General features: G+C 42.5%; 1 protein-coding gene across 4 annotated transcripts in view; it reads left to right on the top strand.

Annotated features, from left to right (window-relative positions):
- DOCK5 (dedicator of cytokinesis 5) overlaps positions 1-13,159 on the top strand; it is a gene marked incomplete at its 3' end in the record, with an annotated part of 171,854 nt that overhangs the window by 55,215 nt on the left and 103,480 nt on the right. For all 4 annotated transcript variants that reach the window (XM_014589651.1, XM_027773738.1, XM_014589650.1 and 1 more), the window contains 4 exon segments: positions 1,707-1,836; positions 5,187-5,259; positions 9,254-9,396; positions 10,711-10,836. In XM_014589651.1, coding sequence (XP_014445137.1) covers positions 1,707-1,836; positions 5,187-5,259; positions 9,254-9,396; positions 10,711-10,836 — 472 coding nt within the window.

Here is a 13,159-nt window from a genome sequence, read left to right as displayed (position 1 = left end):
AGAACTCTTCCTGAAACCTCCCGTTCCCCCAACACACACACACAGTATTTCCTCGGTTCTGAGATATGTGATGGATTTTTCCCCGAAAGTCAGAAGGCATTTATCAATCCATATGTACCTTTAAAAAAAAAAAAGTTAAAATATTATTGAAACTTTGGTTCATCTTCTAATCAATATCATTTTAGAATAGCTGCAGTTCATCCCCTCCCCCTCATTAGGATCATTTTAGGTGTAAGTTTCACATTCAGCTTTTTCAGTAAAATTGTCACTATCAGTTCCTTGGTAATTAAACATTTTTCAAATACTACATTTATATGTGAGAACACATTATTTAATAACCTCCTTGCTACAATTTATGAAACCAGTCATTGGGAGTCTATTTTCTTCTATTTATAGAAGCCTTGTAGAACTGAGAGTAAAAATTCAGGGTAGATCTTACCATTGGTTTATGTTCCTATCTAAGAGACCTGTGCTAATAACTACGTGACAGGGGATGGATTTGGAATGGTTGTTTAAAGAGGAATTCTTGATTTAGTTAAGAGAACTTGGGCAGCTGTTTCATAAAAAGAACAAGAGGGGTAATAAAATAATTTCTGAGGTTAAAGTGAATGAGAGATGTGAGCTCATTCCTAGGTTTACTCACCCATCTTTAATAATACAAACAAGTATAGAATATAACCACCAAAAACAACTATATATGTGTATGTGTGTGTGTATTACATATATGATATATAGGGAGACATTTCATCTACACTTCTCTAATAATTCAGCATACACTGAGAAGCTCTCAATGGCTTTTTCTCGTAAATCAGGTAAATCATTACAGAAAGTGGTGTCTGTGTTACAGTTGCCTCACAGGATTGTTTGAAAGATGAGATGAAATATCACAGGCTTCTATGGATACCCAGTAAATGTCACTGTTAATGCAAGCTTTTATTTAATTGACACTGAAATGCATCCTGTACTATGCTGTGCCCTGGAAGGATATTAAGTAGCAGCAATGAATATCCTGAGTTTTAAATACCCTATTTAATTTGATATATAACTAGAGACTTCAGATTGACTATGATCTGTTCTGTCAGTTTGCAACTAGAGAATTTAAAAAGCACCGTTTAAAAAATAACAGATTGGGCCGGCAGGTGGCATGGAGGTTAAGGCACTGGATCCCACATGTCCGGCTGTGTGGTTCAAGTCCTGGACCCGGCCACTTGAAAATTGCACCAGGCTTGTGTGCATGTGTATCCAAAATCTTAAGGGGAGATTGGAGGAGAAGAGATTGTGGCATGGCCATCCCCCCTGGGGGGTGATTTATATATACACACACACACACACACACACACACACACACACACGTGTGTGTGTGTGTGTGTAAATAAATTTTTTTTATACTGTATTAGTTGCATGGGTCTGGGGAGAGAGGAGTCATTTTGATATTTTGGCATTGAGACTATTCTGAACATATTCTGTTGTATGAGGGGTGATCTTCAAAAAGTCTATGAAAAATATATATCGTGAAAAATCTATGCATGAATTTATAAACATTTTTGCACTATAACAAAACAAAACCCCCCACAACTAAACAGACTCATACTTTCATCTCATTTTTTAATGGACTTGCCGAAATACCCTTGTAGAATGAAAGGAAAAGAGAGCTGGTGGCAGAATGCCCCCGCCTGACCTCTCCCACGTGTTCTCTGACCCGTTAGGATCTCAGCAGCACAGACCTCATCCGGCCCCGCATCAGCCTCGTGTGCCAGATTGTCCGAGTGGGCCACATGGAGCTGAAGGAGGGCAAGAAGCACACCTGTGGACTCCGAAGACCTTTTGGAGTAGCAGGTACAAAAAAGACCCAGAGACAGATGTGAAATAGCAAAGAACATGGTGGGTTCTTAAAAAATTAAACGTCAAATTACCATGGAATCCAGCAGCCTCACTTCATGACACATACACCAAAGCAAGGTCTCCGGGAGATAGGTGTATACCCATATGCATAGCAGATTATTCACAATAGCCAAAACGTGGAAGCAACCCAAGTGTCCATGAACACGTGAATGGATAGGCAAAATGTGTCCTGTTCATACAGTGAAGTATCATTGAGCCCTAAAAAGGAGGAAAATTCTGTCACATGGTACAGTATGGGGGTGGGGGGGCTTGAAGACATTATGCGAAGTAAAATAAGGTAGTTACAAAAAGACAAATACTATATGTTCCCATTTAAATGAAGTACCTTAAAGAACCAGCAGGTAGGGTGGTGGATAAGGTGGCAGTATTCCACATGGTCAACTGGTTAGTTCAAATCCTGGACCCTGCAGCTTGAAAAACACAGCAGGCCCACATGGGTGTATGCCTAGAATCCTAAAAGGAGTAATGGAGGAGAAAGGGTTATAGTGTGATCATCCCCCTGGGTGGTGCTTTTCACTCACCCCCTCTCCTCAATTCCTCTCCAGTGAACTCACATGCCATGCCCTAAGGCAAATTTTTAAAAAAATGAGGTATTTAAATTAGTCAGATTCATAGAGGCAGATGGCGAACGGTGGTCTCCAGTGGCTGGGAGACGAGGGAATGGGGCTTGGTGTGGAATGGGGAGAGCTGAAGAAGTTTGGGGATGGCTGGTGGTGATTGTTGCAGAGCCATGTAAGTCATTAAACTTGTACTTTAATCCCATTTATCTTGAAATTTTTGAAAGTTCAGCAAAATTGTATGTGCAGCAGAATTAAGAGATTCTGTGTGTGCGTCTGTGTGTGTGTGTGTGTGCGTCTGTGTGTGTGTGTGTGTGTGTGTGTGTGTGTGTGTGTGTTCAGGGTGCTACATGTGGTGGGAATGGAGAGGAAATTAATTTACTGGGGGCCTTAATGCCAAGCATCAGTAGAGTACCTAGATGATAGCATTGACAAATGAACTGCCTGTTTTTTGGAGATCAAATAAAAATTTCAAAATGTTTTTTCGGTACAGTTTTTACGGGGTCCCCTTAAGGGCTGACAGCAGCTGCACGTGATGCTCTGCTTTCTAGAGCTTCTTTCACTGAAGTTATTATTCTCAAGCCTTATACACCGTGTTGTCTGAGTTATGTTTAAGAAGGCGTTTCTTTCCTAATCCTTAGTTTTCTGTGAGAATTGTCTTGTGTAGCAGTACTTCTTTTCATTGCTCAATAGGTTAGCTAGTGAATGGATTGTTAACGTAGGTCTTATGACCAGACAGTAATTAATTAACCCAGGAGTCACCTCTTGCTGGAGGCCCTGACTGATTTCAGCAACTTGGGAGCAGCCCACTTATTCATTCTCTGGCAGCTGGATACAGTGCGCATGTGATTTTGCTTGGTAGAACTGTTGAGTTTACACCCTGACTCTTTGACACTTAGGACCAAAGCAAGTTCTTTAACTTTGCTGTGCCTCAGTTTCCTCAGCTCCCAAAGTGGAGCTGATAATGTCTGTATAAATTTAATAATGCGAGGGGCTGGGGCCAGGCTGGCTCAGTGGTAACTCAGCTGAACCCACATGGAAAATGTGTTGGGTTCATATCCCAGGACTCCCTGAACACACAACAGGCATGCACGTGTGTGCCCAGGATTCACAGAGCTGAATCAGACAAGCTCCATGGCCTACTGGTTAAGGGAGGTGGATTCCACATGGCTGACTGTGCGTGGTCTGAATCCTGATGCTGGTTGTTTGAAAAACACACCTGGCAGGTGTACCTGGGCCCCCAAATCATGGCAGGGTGAGAAATGGAGGTGTGATCATTAACTTTGGGGGCATGCTTTTCTCCCCTTTTTTCTCTCTCTGCCTCTCTCTCTCTGTCTATGTCTCTGTCTCTCTCTGGCAAGCACACGTACCCTCTGGCAAATTAAAAACAACAATAACAAAAAAGACTGATGGTGAACCACGGAGTGAGGACCCTGTTGGGACTGTCTATCTCTCCCCCTTCCTCCCTTTCTTTCTCTCTCTCTCTGTCTTCTCTTGAGACGAAATAAAATAAACTTAGAGGAAAAACTTAATATAAGAACTCTTTGAAAATTTTATGGAAAATGGTATTATGAAAAAACTATGCATGGGGACCAGCAATTAGCATAATAGCTATGTCACTGGACTCCCATGTAGTTGACCGTGGTTCGAGTCCCAGATCTAGATGCTTAAACTCATGCCGGGCGCATGTGCGTGTGTGCCCAAGATCCCAAGAGGAGAATGGAGGAGAAGGGATTGCAGCATGGCCATCCCCCCTGGGGGGTGATTTCTCTCTTTCTGTCTCTCTGTCTCTCACTATCTTTCTGGTGAGTGCAAATACCCTATAGCAAAAATCTCTCCAAAAAAAAAAAAAAAACTATGCATGAATTTCAAATTTTGGAGTACCAAAATAAACTCGTAATTTAATTCCATTTGTCTTGAAATTTTTGAAAGTTCAGCAAAATTGTACGTGCAGCAGAATTAAGTGCTCTTCTTGTGTGTAAAGCAGCAAATTACTGTACAGTCTGTTTTGTGCAACTGGTCTCCTGGCTTATGTGGAAATCAGGTGAGACCAAGTCAAGTGAAACAGACAGCTGACTTCTTTCTGTCTCAGGTTTCTGTCCCGTTCTTTAATTCTTCTGGCACGCCTGCCAAAAATATGTGTTCTCTGTGTCTTTCCATGTAGGCTTAGTCAAAACTAATCTGGTTTCAAATTTCTCAAGAATTTAACAACATGATTTTATAGAATTAATTAATGAATGTATTTATTTAGTTTTGCTACGGGGCACATGCACTTGCTGAGAAAGTTAGAGAGGGGCAAAGTGAGAATGCAGCCCCCAAGAGGGATGGCCACACTGCAATTCTTTCTCCTCCGTTTTCCTCTAGGGATCTTGGGCACACGCACAGTGTGTATTTCAAGTCGTAGATCTGGCATAGTCAACCATGTGGGATCCAGCTGCTTTAACCACCGTGCCAGCCAGTGGCCCATTTTGTCGAACTTTTTAAAGGGGTGGTCTGAGGGGTTGGCCCAGGACCCCCAGGGCTCTTCCCTGAGCCCCTCATGATCTGCTTCTCTGCTGTGCGGACTATGCTGTGGGAAGTCACCCTTGGCAAAGAAATAAAAGAAACGCCCCTGCTTGGTTTCTTTCATCCTCCAGTGCTGAGTTTGCTGATATTGTCCTTTTCTGTAGGAACTTACCGAGGCATGAAGCAATTAGTTTTTTTCAATTAAGTTTATCTTTTTCCTAGTGATGGATATTACCGATATCATACATGGGAAGGTGGACGATGAAGAAAAGCAGCATTTTATTCCCTGTCAGCAGTAAGTACTTTGGCAGTTATCCCGGGGGACTTGACACCTAGATTAAGCTTTCACCTGGTGTGTTAACACAGAGCCAGGTGCTGGGGACTGTTTTCTTCATGAGAGGAGGAAGGACTTTTAAGCTGAATGATTAGCAGATAGGACCTTAACAAAATGCTTGACTCGAAATCCTTTTTCTTGGACTCTGAGGGGGTAGAATGAGCTTCCCTGATTCTCCACAAAAAAGAGTAAATGTCCTCCTTGGAAACCAGAGAATGGTGCCCCCGGAGTGTCAGGAAGGCCAGAATACCCTGTACGCCATCGTGTGGCACAGGTAACGTGGGAGACAGGGAATCTCGTTGGAAACACGGATTCTCACGCTGTGTCAGGCATGTGCATCCCTGAGGGCTTCTTGAGACTGCAGAGTGTGATCCAGTTAGGCCTGCGGGCTGTGTTTCACATCACACTCCCAGGTGATGCTGAGAACTCCCGGGTGTTGGTCCAGAGACCACACTGAGAGCAGAAGCAGTTTACTCAAGCAAAGGCTTAGAAAGAAGCAACTGAAGAGCTAAGTTGTGGATCAGGGTTCCTGGCAGTGCAGGGAAAGCCAGCCTGGGAATACAAGAAAGGGTCCCCTGGGGACCAGCAGTTAGCATAATGGCTCTGTCGCTGGACTACCATGTAGTCGACCACGGTTCACATCCCAGACCCGGTGGCTTAAAAACTTACACTGGGCGCATGTGCATGCATGCCCAAGATCCTGAGAGAATAGAAGAGAAGGGATTGCAGCATGGCCATCCCCCCTGGGGGGTGATTTCTCGCTTTCTGTCTCACTGTCTCTCTATGTCTGTTTGTCTGGCCAGCGCACGCACCCTATAGCAAAAACCTCACCGAAAAAAAAGAAAAAAAAAAAGAAAGTCCCCTGAAGAGCTATGTGGAGAGCACCCCCCTTCCCAATGTGTGCTTCAGGAGCTACAGCTGTGGGTGGGCTAGTGGGCAGCTGTCAATGAGCAAAATCCCAGTCCCTATCACTCTGAGTAAGTGCGGGGGAACATGCTGAGGGCTCAGGCAGTCATGCTCCTCTCTCCACCTGCGCAGGGTGGAGGCCTAGGAGAGCCGGGGGGTATTGCTGGAACTGACCCCTACCAGGGCTGTCTCAGTTAAAGGTCATTGTCCCTGTTAGCTTGTAGCTGTCATGACAGGACAGCCGATCATTAGATCAAACTGAGAATTCCAGAAGCCAGTCCAAGGATATTCAAATTAATATATCATCTTTCTACAAATGATATGGCAACTCAATGGAAATAGATAAATTATGCAAAAGGAAATATTTTGGAGAAAATTGACTTTCTAAGAACACGGCAAGCAGAATAGTTTACGTAACTTAGTGCTGATTTTAATTGTGAGATAATTTTCATATCCATGAATGCTATACCTATTCTTTATATTTATTCACTTACATATATAATATATAAATGTATTTAAATAAGTACATTAAATATATCAAAGTGAATTTAATACAATGTTAACTTGTTAACAAATACATAAATATATTATATACATTGAAAGAGCAGAAATACATAATAGAATATAAATATATTATAATATATATTTATATATAATGTTCATATCCATGACTCCTGCTTCTATTATCTATACACATGTATTTAATGTTACTATATGTATGTATAAACATAACAGCAGAATTCATGGGTATTACTGCCATCTGAAATGAGTAGTTAGTTATATGTTTCGTTTCACTCTTGCAGTGGTTTTCTTCCTTTGGTTAAATGCTTCTCTCCTTAATTTCTGAACCAGCTCTTGTCCGATAGCTGTGTCACAACTGCCGTGAGATTGTTTAAACTGTATAATAATAGATGCTTTGAGTCCCTGAGGAACCCAGCCCTAATTTGATTACCGCTCACTGTGTAGCCAGCAGCCGCTGTAACGTGTTCCCGATGCAGATCACAACCTCTGGCATTTAGCTCCTAAGATTTATGGCAAGTGCTTTCAAAACCTACTTCAAAAGCTGTGCAGCATATTACACAGGGAGGGCTTTGCATATGTTCTGCTAGTCCATCTAGAGAGCCATGGGAAAAGACCAGCAACTCAGAATATAGCAGTCCCATTTTCAGCCACATATTGCAGCATGGCTTATTGTCGGGATACAAGGAACCCTGCAGAGAGAAAGCTGGCCTGTGGGAAATGGGCAGAGAAGACAGAAGTCTATTGTACCGCACCAGGCCGATCAGCGGTCTCTGATAGCGCTTCTGCCGTCTATAGAATGGGGGCTGTGTTTGCTTCTTTGATCACCCTCTCTAGCCTCAGCCCGATGTGATCATTCAAATGGAGCTTGTTTTCCAGCACCCATGCTGGAAGTGTCGGCCATGATAGCATGGGAATCTATACCCTTGCCAAAGGCCCTGCCAGAGCTTTGGACAGGTGGCCCCCCACTTACCAGGCTCTACAGGATTTTTCAACTTGATGAAATAAACATGATAGGTGTTCAGAAGGAATCGTTGAAATAACCATATAACCATTCTGTTTTTTCACTTTTCCTTCAATATGCAATGAATTACGTGAAATAGTCAACACTTTATTCTAAAATGTGTTAGAAGATTCAGTCCAACCCTAGGCTAATGGAAGTGTTTGGAGCATATTTAAGGTAGGCTGGGCTAAGATATGGTGTTCAGCAGATTAGATGTATTAAATGCATTTTCACCTTATAATATTTTCAATTCATGATGGATTTATTGGGCGGTAACCCCATCATAAGTTAAGGAGTATCTCCTGGCACTTAGATGGAAACATCAAAAAGCATATCATCAAGCCTGTCTCCTTACACATGAGGAAACTGAGGCCTGGAGACCCTTGCAGAGCTCACTACCAAGTAGGACTAGCCCTGGAGACCAGCACTCCCACCTCTCCCACAGTCCTCCTTCAATTCCATTACAGCAGCCTTTTCTACCTCAGAAAAAGTGTCAGCCATTGCCTCTGACCTTAACTGTATTAAAACAAAATTACAGCAAATTTAGTTTAAAGGGTATCATTGGCTGTTCTGACAGTTCTGGACTTGGACAACCTTTTTCCATAAAATAGAATAAGTGTTCTGATGAGCCGAGAAGAGCTGGTTTTATAGACAGAAAAGACCTGAAGGAAGCAGGAACAAAGGATAAAGCGCTGATTGGTCATTTCCAAGTTACTTTCCTTATAAGAGGGAGACGGAGAGAGAGAGAACAATAAAAAAAATAAAATAACTGGTTAATCAGGTTATTTCAAGTTACTTTTGTTAAAGGATTAAAGGCAGAAGGAGCTTTATTATCATGCCAATTAAAAGTGTCCTGTCCATGGGCCAGCTCAGGGTCTGGTGAGTATGTGAGCTGGCTTCTATGTTGCCAACTGCACGGCTAGAGTCCCAGACCTAACAGCTTGAGAACCACTCCAGGCACGAATGTGTGTGCCTACTACCCTGAAGAGAGAAATGGAGGGGAAGGGATCGCAGTGTGACCATTTCTCTTTCTCTGTCTGTCCCCAGTGAGTGTATATGCCCTCTGGCAAATTAAACAAACAGAAGAGCAAAAAAAAAACTGATCTGTTGACCTAATTAGTCTGTTTTCTCTCTCTCTGATAACTTAGTTTTGGTTGGTGAAGTGGACTTTAGCATGAGTGACGCCATTTTAGTTTGATCTGGTCTGTTGGAACTCAGAGCTGGAGCTTAATCTAAAGTTATGATCTATAATGTTTATTTAACAATTGATAACATTTGGCTGTCACTTATATTCTTGTTTATTTGTTTTTTATCTCTCTTTGTCTCAGGTCATTTCTAAGCTGAATTGACTGTTTAAGGTAGACACCCAATGGAAAAGTAAAGATGGAAAGAGCCCTCTGCTTACGCAATTAATGTTTATATTTCCACTTACTCTAGAGCACTTCCAGGGATTCACCACTGTCTGAGGTTGTGCTGTAAAGATTTTGGTTTTCCTCCTGTCCTTCTCACCTCATTCCTCTTTCCTAGGATTGCCATGGAAACCTACATCCGCCAGAGGCAGCTCATCATGTCACCCTTGATAACATCCCATGTGATTGGGGAGAATGAGCCTCTCACCTCAGTCTTAAATAAAGTGATAGCAGCGAAGGAAGTGAATCACAAAGGACAAGGTACAGAGCCCTAAGTACTGAGCTGGGAAGGGACTTTGGCTAGGGTGTGGTAGGATATCCAGTGCTCGGCCCTTGGACTCCTGCCTTTTCATTATCATTCTTTGATACAAAACAGCCTCTGCTAGGACCGCCCACCTCAGCTTCCTAACAGAGGCATTTGATGCTGAATGATGAGAATACTCTTGTATTCACAGCTGTGAATTGGATCTCAGTTGTAGTTTGTAAAATCTATGGAGCAATTTTTTATCCTGTGAGTGTTTTCCTAACTTTGATCTACTCTACATTCCCAATGCTGACTTGCTGACTTTAGGTAAACTTATATGCCAAATAGAGATTTGAGAATAATTGTGTTCTACTCTGAATAAGTTTATCTCATTACATTTCCTTAAATCAAGAGAAGAGAGATCAGAATAATACAAACAAAATATGTACTGGGGCTAGCAGGTGGCATGGTGGTTAAAACATTGGACTCCCACATGGCTAGTTGTTGTTTAAGCCCAGAACTGGTGGCTTGAAAAGTTAGACCAGGTGCATGGGAACTCAGGCCGGGTGTGTGTGTGTGTGTGTGTGTGTGTGTGTGTGTACGTGCGTAAAATCTTAAGAGGGGAATGGAGAAGAAGGGATTGCGGCGTGGCCATTCCCTCTAGGAGGTGATTTTTCCACTTTCTGTCTCTCTGTCTCTGTCTCTCTGGAAAGCGCATGTGCCCTATGGTAAAAATATCTGTCAAAAAAAAAAAAAAAACAAGAAGAAGAAAAAGAAAATCATGCTTGGCACAGGACCATCAAATGGCATAATGTTTACGTTTCTGTACTCCGACATAGTTGACAGTGGTTCAGGTCCTGGACCTGGCAGTTTAAAACTCACACTGGGTGCCTCTGCATGCATGCTCAAAATTCCTAGAGAAGAATGGAAGAGAAGGAAATGCCATGTGACCTTCTTCCCTGGGGGGTGATTTCTTGCTTTCTGTCTCTGTCTTTGTCTTCTCGTGCAAACATATGCATCCTATAGCAAACAATCTTTAAAAAAAAAAAAAAGGAAAATCACACCAGGTGCATGTGTGCATGTATTCAAAATCCCTAGAGGAGAATCAAGAAGAGATTGTGGTGTGGCCATCCCCTGGGGGGGGGGTGATTTCTTACTTTCTCTTTCTCTTTCTCTCTCTGGCAAGTGCACATGCCCTGTGGCAAAAACCTAAAAATAAAATAAAGTTCCTTGGTATTATTACAGAACATATATGTTTTTCTCAACATTTGTGTGTATGTGTTCTATAGATTATACAGAAAACTAAAAGTTTATCTTTTACTTCTTTAAAGGGCTTTGGGTATCCTTGAAACTATTGCCAGGTGACCTCACACAGGTTCAGAAGAATTTTTCACATTTGGTTGATAGATCAACAGCAATAGCCCGAAAAATGGGCTTTCCTGAAATAATCCTGCCAGGTAAGCACTTTGCTTGACTCGCCCATTTTTCTGTGTAGAGGATAGTTGAGGCAATTTGACTCCATACGACTTGGTTATTGTTTATATTTACTGGCTGCAAAACAGTAGGTGACAGAAATAGGGTTGCAGTACCCTAGAAAGCCACCCTGAATGCAAGCCCAAGATGACGTTTTTAAATGTAACTCCACATTTTCTACTCACCCTCTCTTTCTTTCTACTCTGTGTAAACCCCTCCCGAATGCTTCCCAACACTTGCCTTACTGTGAGCGAGCGGATGGTAGTACGGAGTTCTGGCACAGGAGACTCGTTCACTTCATTCACACGTGCCTTTTCTCATTAGGGAATGCCCAGCGCCGTGGTCTCCTTGCTCTGCTCAGTCTCAGGGGACCCTCTGCTCTATTTTCATATGCTCCAACTGTCTTCCAACTTTCCCCATTCTCGTGGTGACCAGGATGTAAATACTGTGCAGCTTCTTTCGTGTCATCTTTTTTACCACCCCGGGTTGGGGATCTGCACATGTGTTTTCTTCAGGGTGCACTCACCCATGCCCTTCGTAATCATGGAAGTAAAAGGAAGTCATTCCCTCAAGGACCTTCACACATAGGAATAGAAATTAATTGCTATTAATGAGAATTCTAGAAAACCAACTCTGCCATGTGAGGAAGACTTATGAAAAATCAACTTGGGGGACCAGCAGTTAGCATAATGACTGTCGCTGGATTCCCACGTAGTCGACCCGTGGTTTGTAGTCTCAGACCTGCCGGCTTAAACTCACGCCGGGCGCGTGTATGTGCGTGCCCAAGATCCCGAGAGGAGAACAGAAGAGAAGGGATTGCGGCATGGCCACCCACCCTGGAGGGTGATTTCTCACTTCTGTCTCTCGGTGTCTCTCTGTCTTTCTGGGGAACGTACACATCCTACAGCAAAAACCTTTCCCCCAAAAAATAAATAAAATAAAATAAATATCAACTTGATACCTACTGCTTAAAATTCAAGTTCTTTTAAAATAATACAAGGTCTTTTTCCTCCTCTGGGAGGTGAAGGGGCAATGGTAATTTGTTGCACATATAGTCTACACATCCTGGAGTTTGGATGAATGTGGAATGAACGTATTAAAGAGCTATAAAACGGATATTATTCTTTTCTCATAAAAGAAGGTCTTTTTTGGTTATTTTCTGCTTATTTCATCTATTCTAGGCCTATTTCAATCTAATACGTATTTACTAGCATTCTGGGAAAATATTTTGTCTACTTGTTAAAATCTTCTTATTCCCTAACTAAAGGCAGTTTTACTGCTACAGCAAACAGAAATCTGAAAACAATTTTAAAAATTATTCCTTGTGCACACAAGTTTACCTTTGAAATTTGGGTGGAAAAACCATTTTATTGTTAATGCAAGATAAAGGGCATATATGTGTGCATGAGCAACAAAAAGAGTGAGAAAGAGAAGGCATCCCCTAGTGGGCCAGGCTATGGTACAATTCTCTTTCCTCTGATTCTCTATCCTGCCAAGATCCTGAGCATAGGTGCTTGCACACCCAGCTAGAAGCTAATGGGTTCAGCCATGTGATACCTGGCTTCCTGTATACAGTGCTTAATTACTACACCCTGGGGCCAGCCAAGAGAAGGAATATTAAGATCCTTTTTATTAATAGGATTGACTTACAGAATGTCCAGGCCATCAGAGGCTTTAAAATTCATCAGGGATGATGGTGTACATTTCCCTGGGGCCACTGATAAAACTCCTTTGCCGCCTCGTCTTTTACCTCACGTCAGTAGTCCTCAATTGTTGGTCCTTAGGGCACATATCAGTTTGCTAATAATACCTAAGTGACTTCAAGAACAGAACTGTATTTTCTCACATTTCTGGAGGATGGACATCCAAGGTCAAGGTGTTTATAGGCATCCTTGGGCCTTTCGAGACCTCTCTCCTTGGCTTGTATGTGACCTTCTTCTCCCTCTGTCTTCACAGGGTCATCTCTGTTTGTGTCCCAGTCTCTTATAAGGACGCAGGTCATATTGCACAAGAGCTCACTCATAGGACCTCATTTTGCCTTAAGTGTTTCTTTAAAGGTTCTGTCTCCTGATATAGTTATTCTCACATCCTGGAAACTAGGGCTTCAACATGTGGATTTGAGGGAAACAGTTCATTCAGCTCACGACAGGCCCTCTTTCCTCCTTACCTGTGTCCTCTCCCTAAGTGGTCTTGTCCATTCATTCAGCTCCCATCTGTTAACACCTTCAAATCCTAGTTTCTAGCACCCCTTTGAACTCCTTGACCATACAACCAACTACTTCCTACCTCAGGACTCCAGTGGGTACT

Source organism: Tupaia chinensis, unplaced genomic scaffold (assembly GCF_000334495.1).
Source record: "Tupaia chinensis unplaced genomic scaffold, TupChi_1.0 Scaffold000366_1, whole genome shotgun sequence".
Lineage (NCBI taxonomy): Eukaryota > Metazoa > Chordata > Mammalia > Scandentia > Tupaiidae > Tupaia > Tupaia belangeri.
The sequence above is the reverse complement of the archived record's forward strand: the minus strand, read 5'-3'. Positions and strand labels throughout refer to the sequence as shown.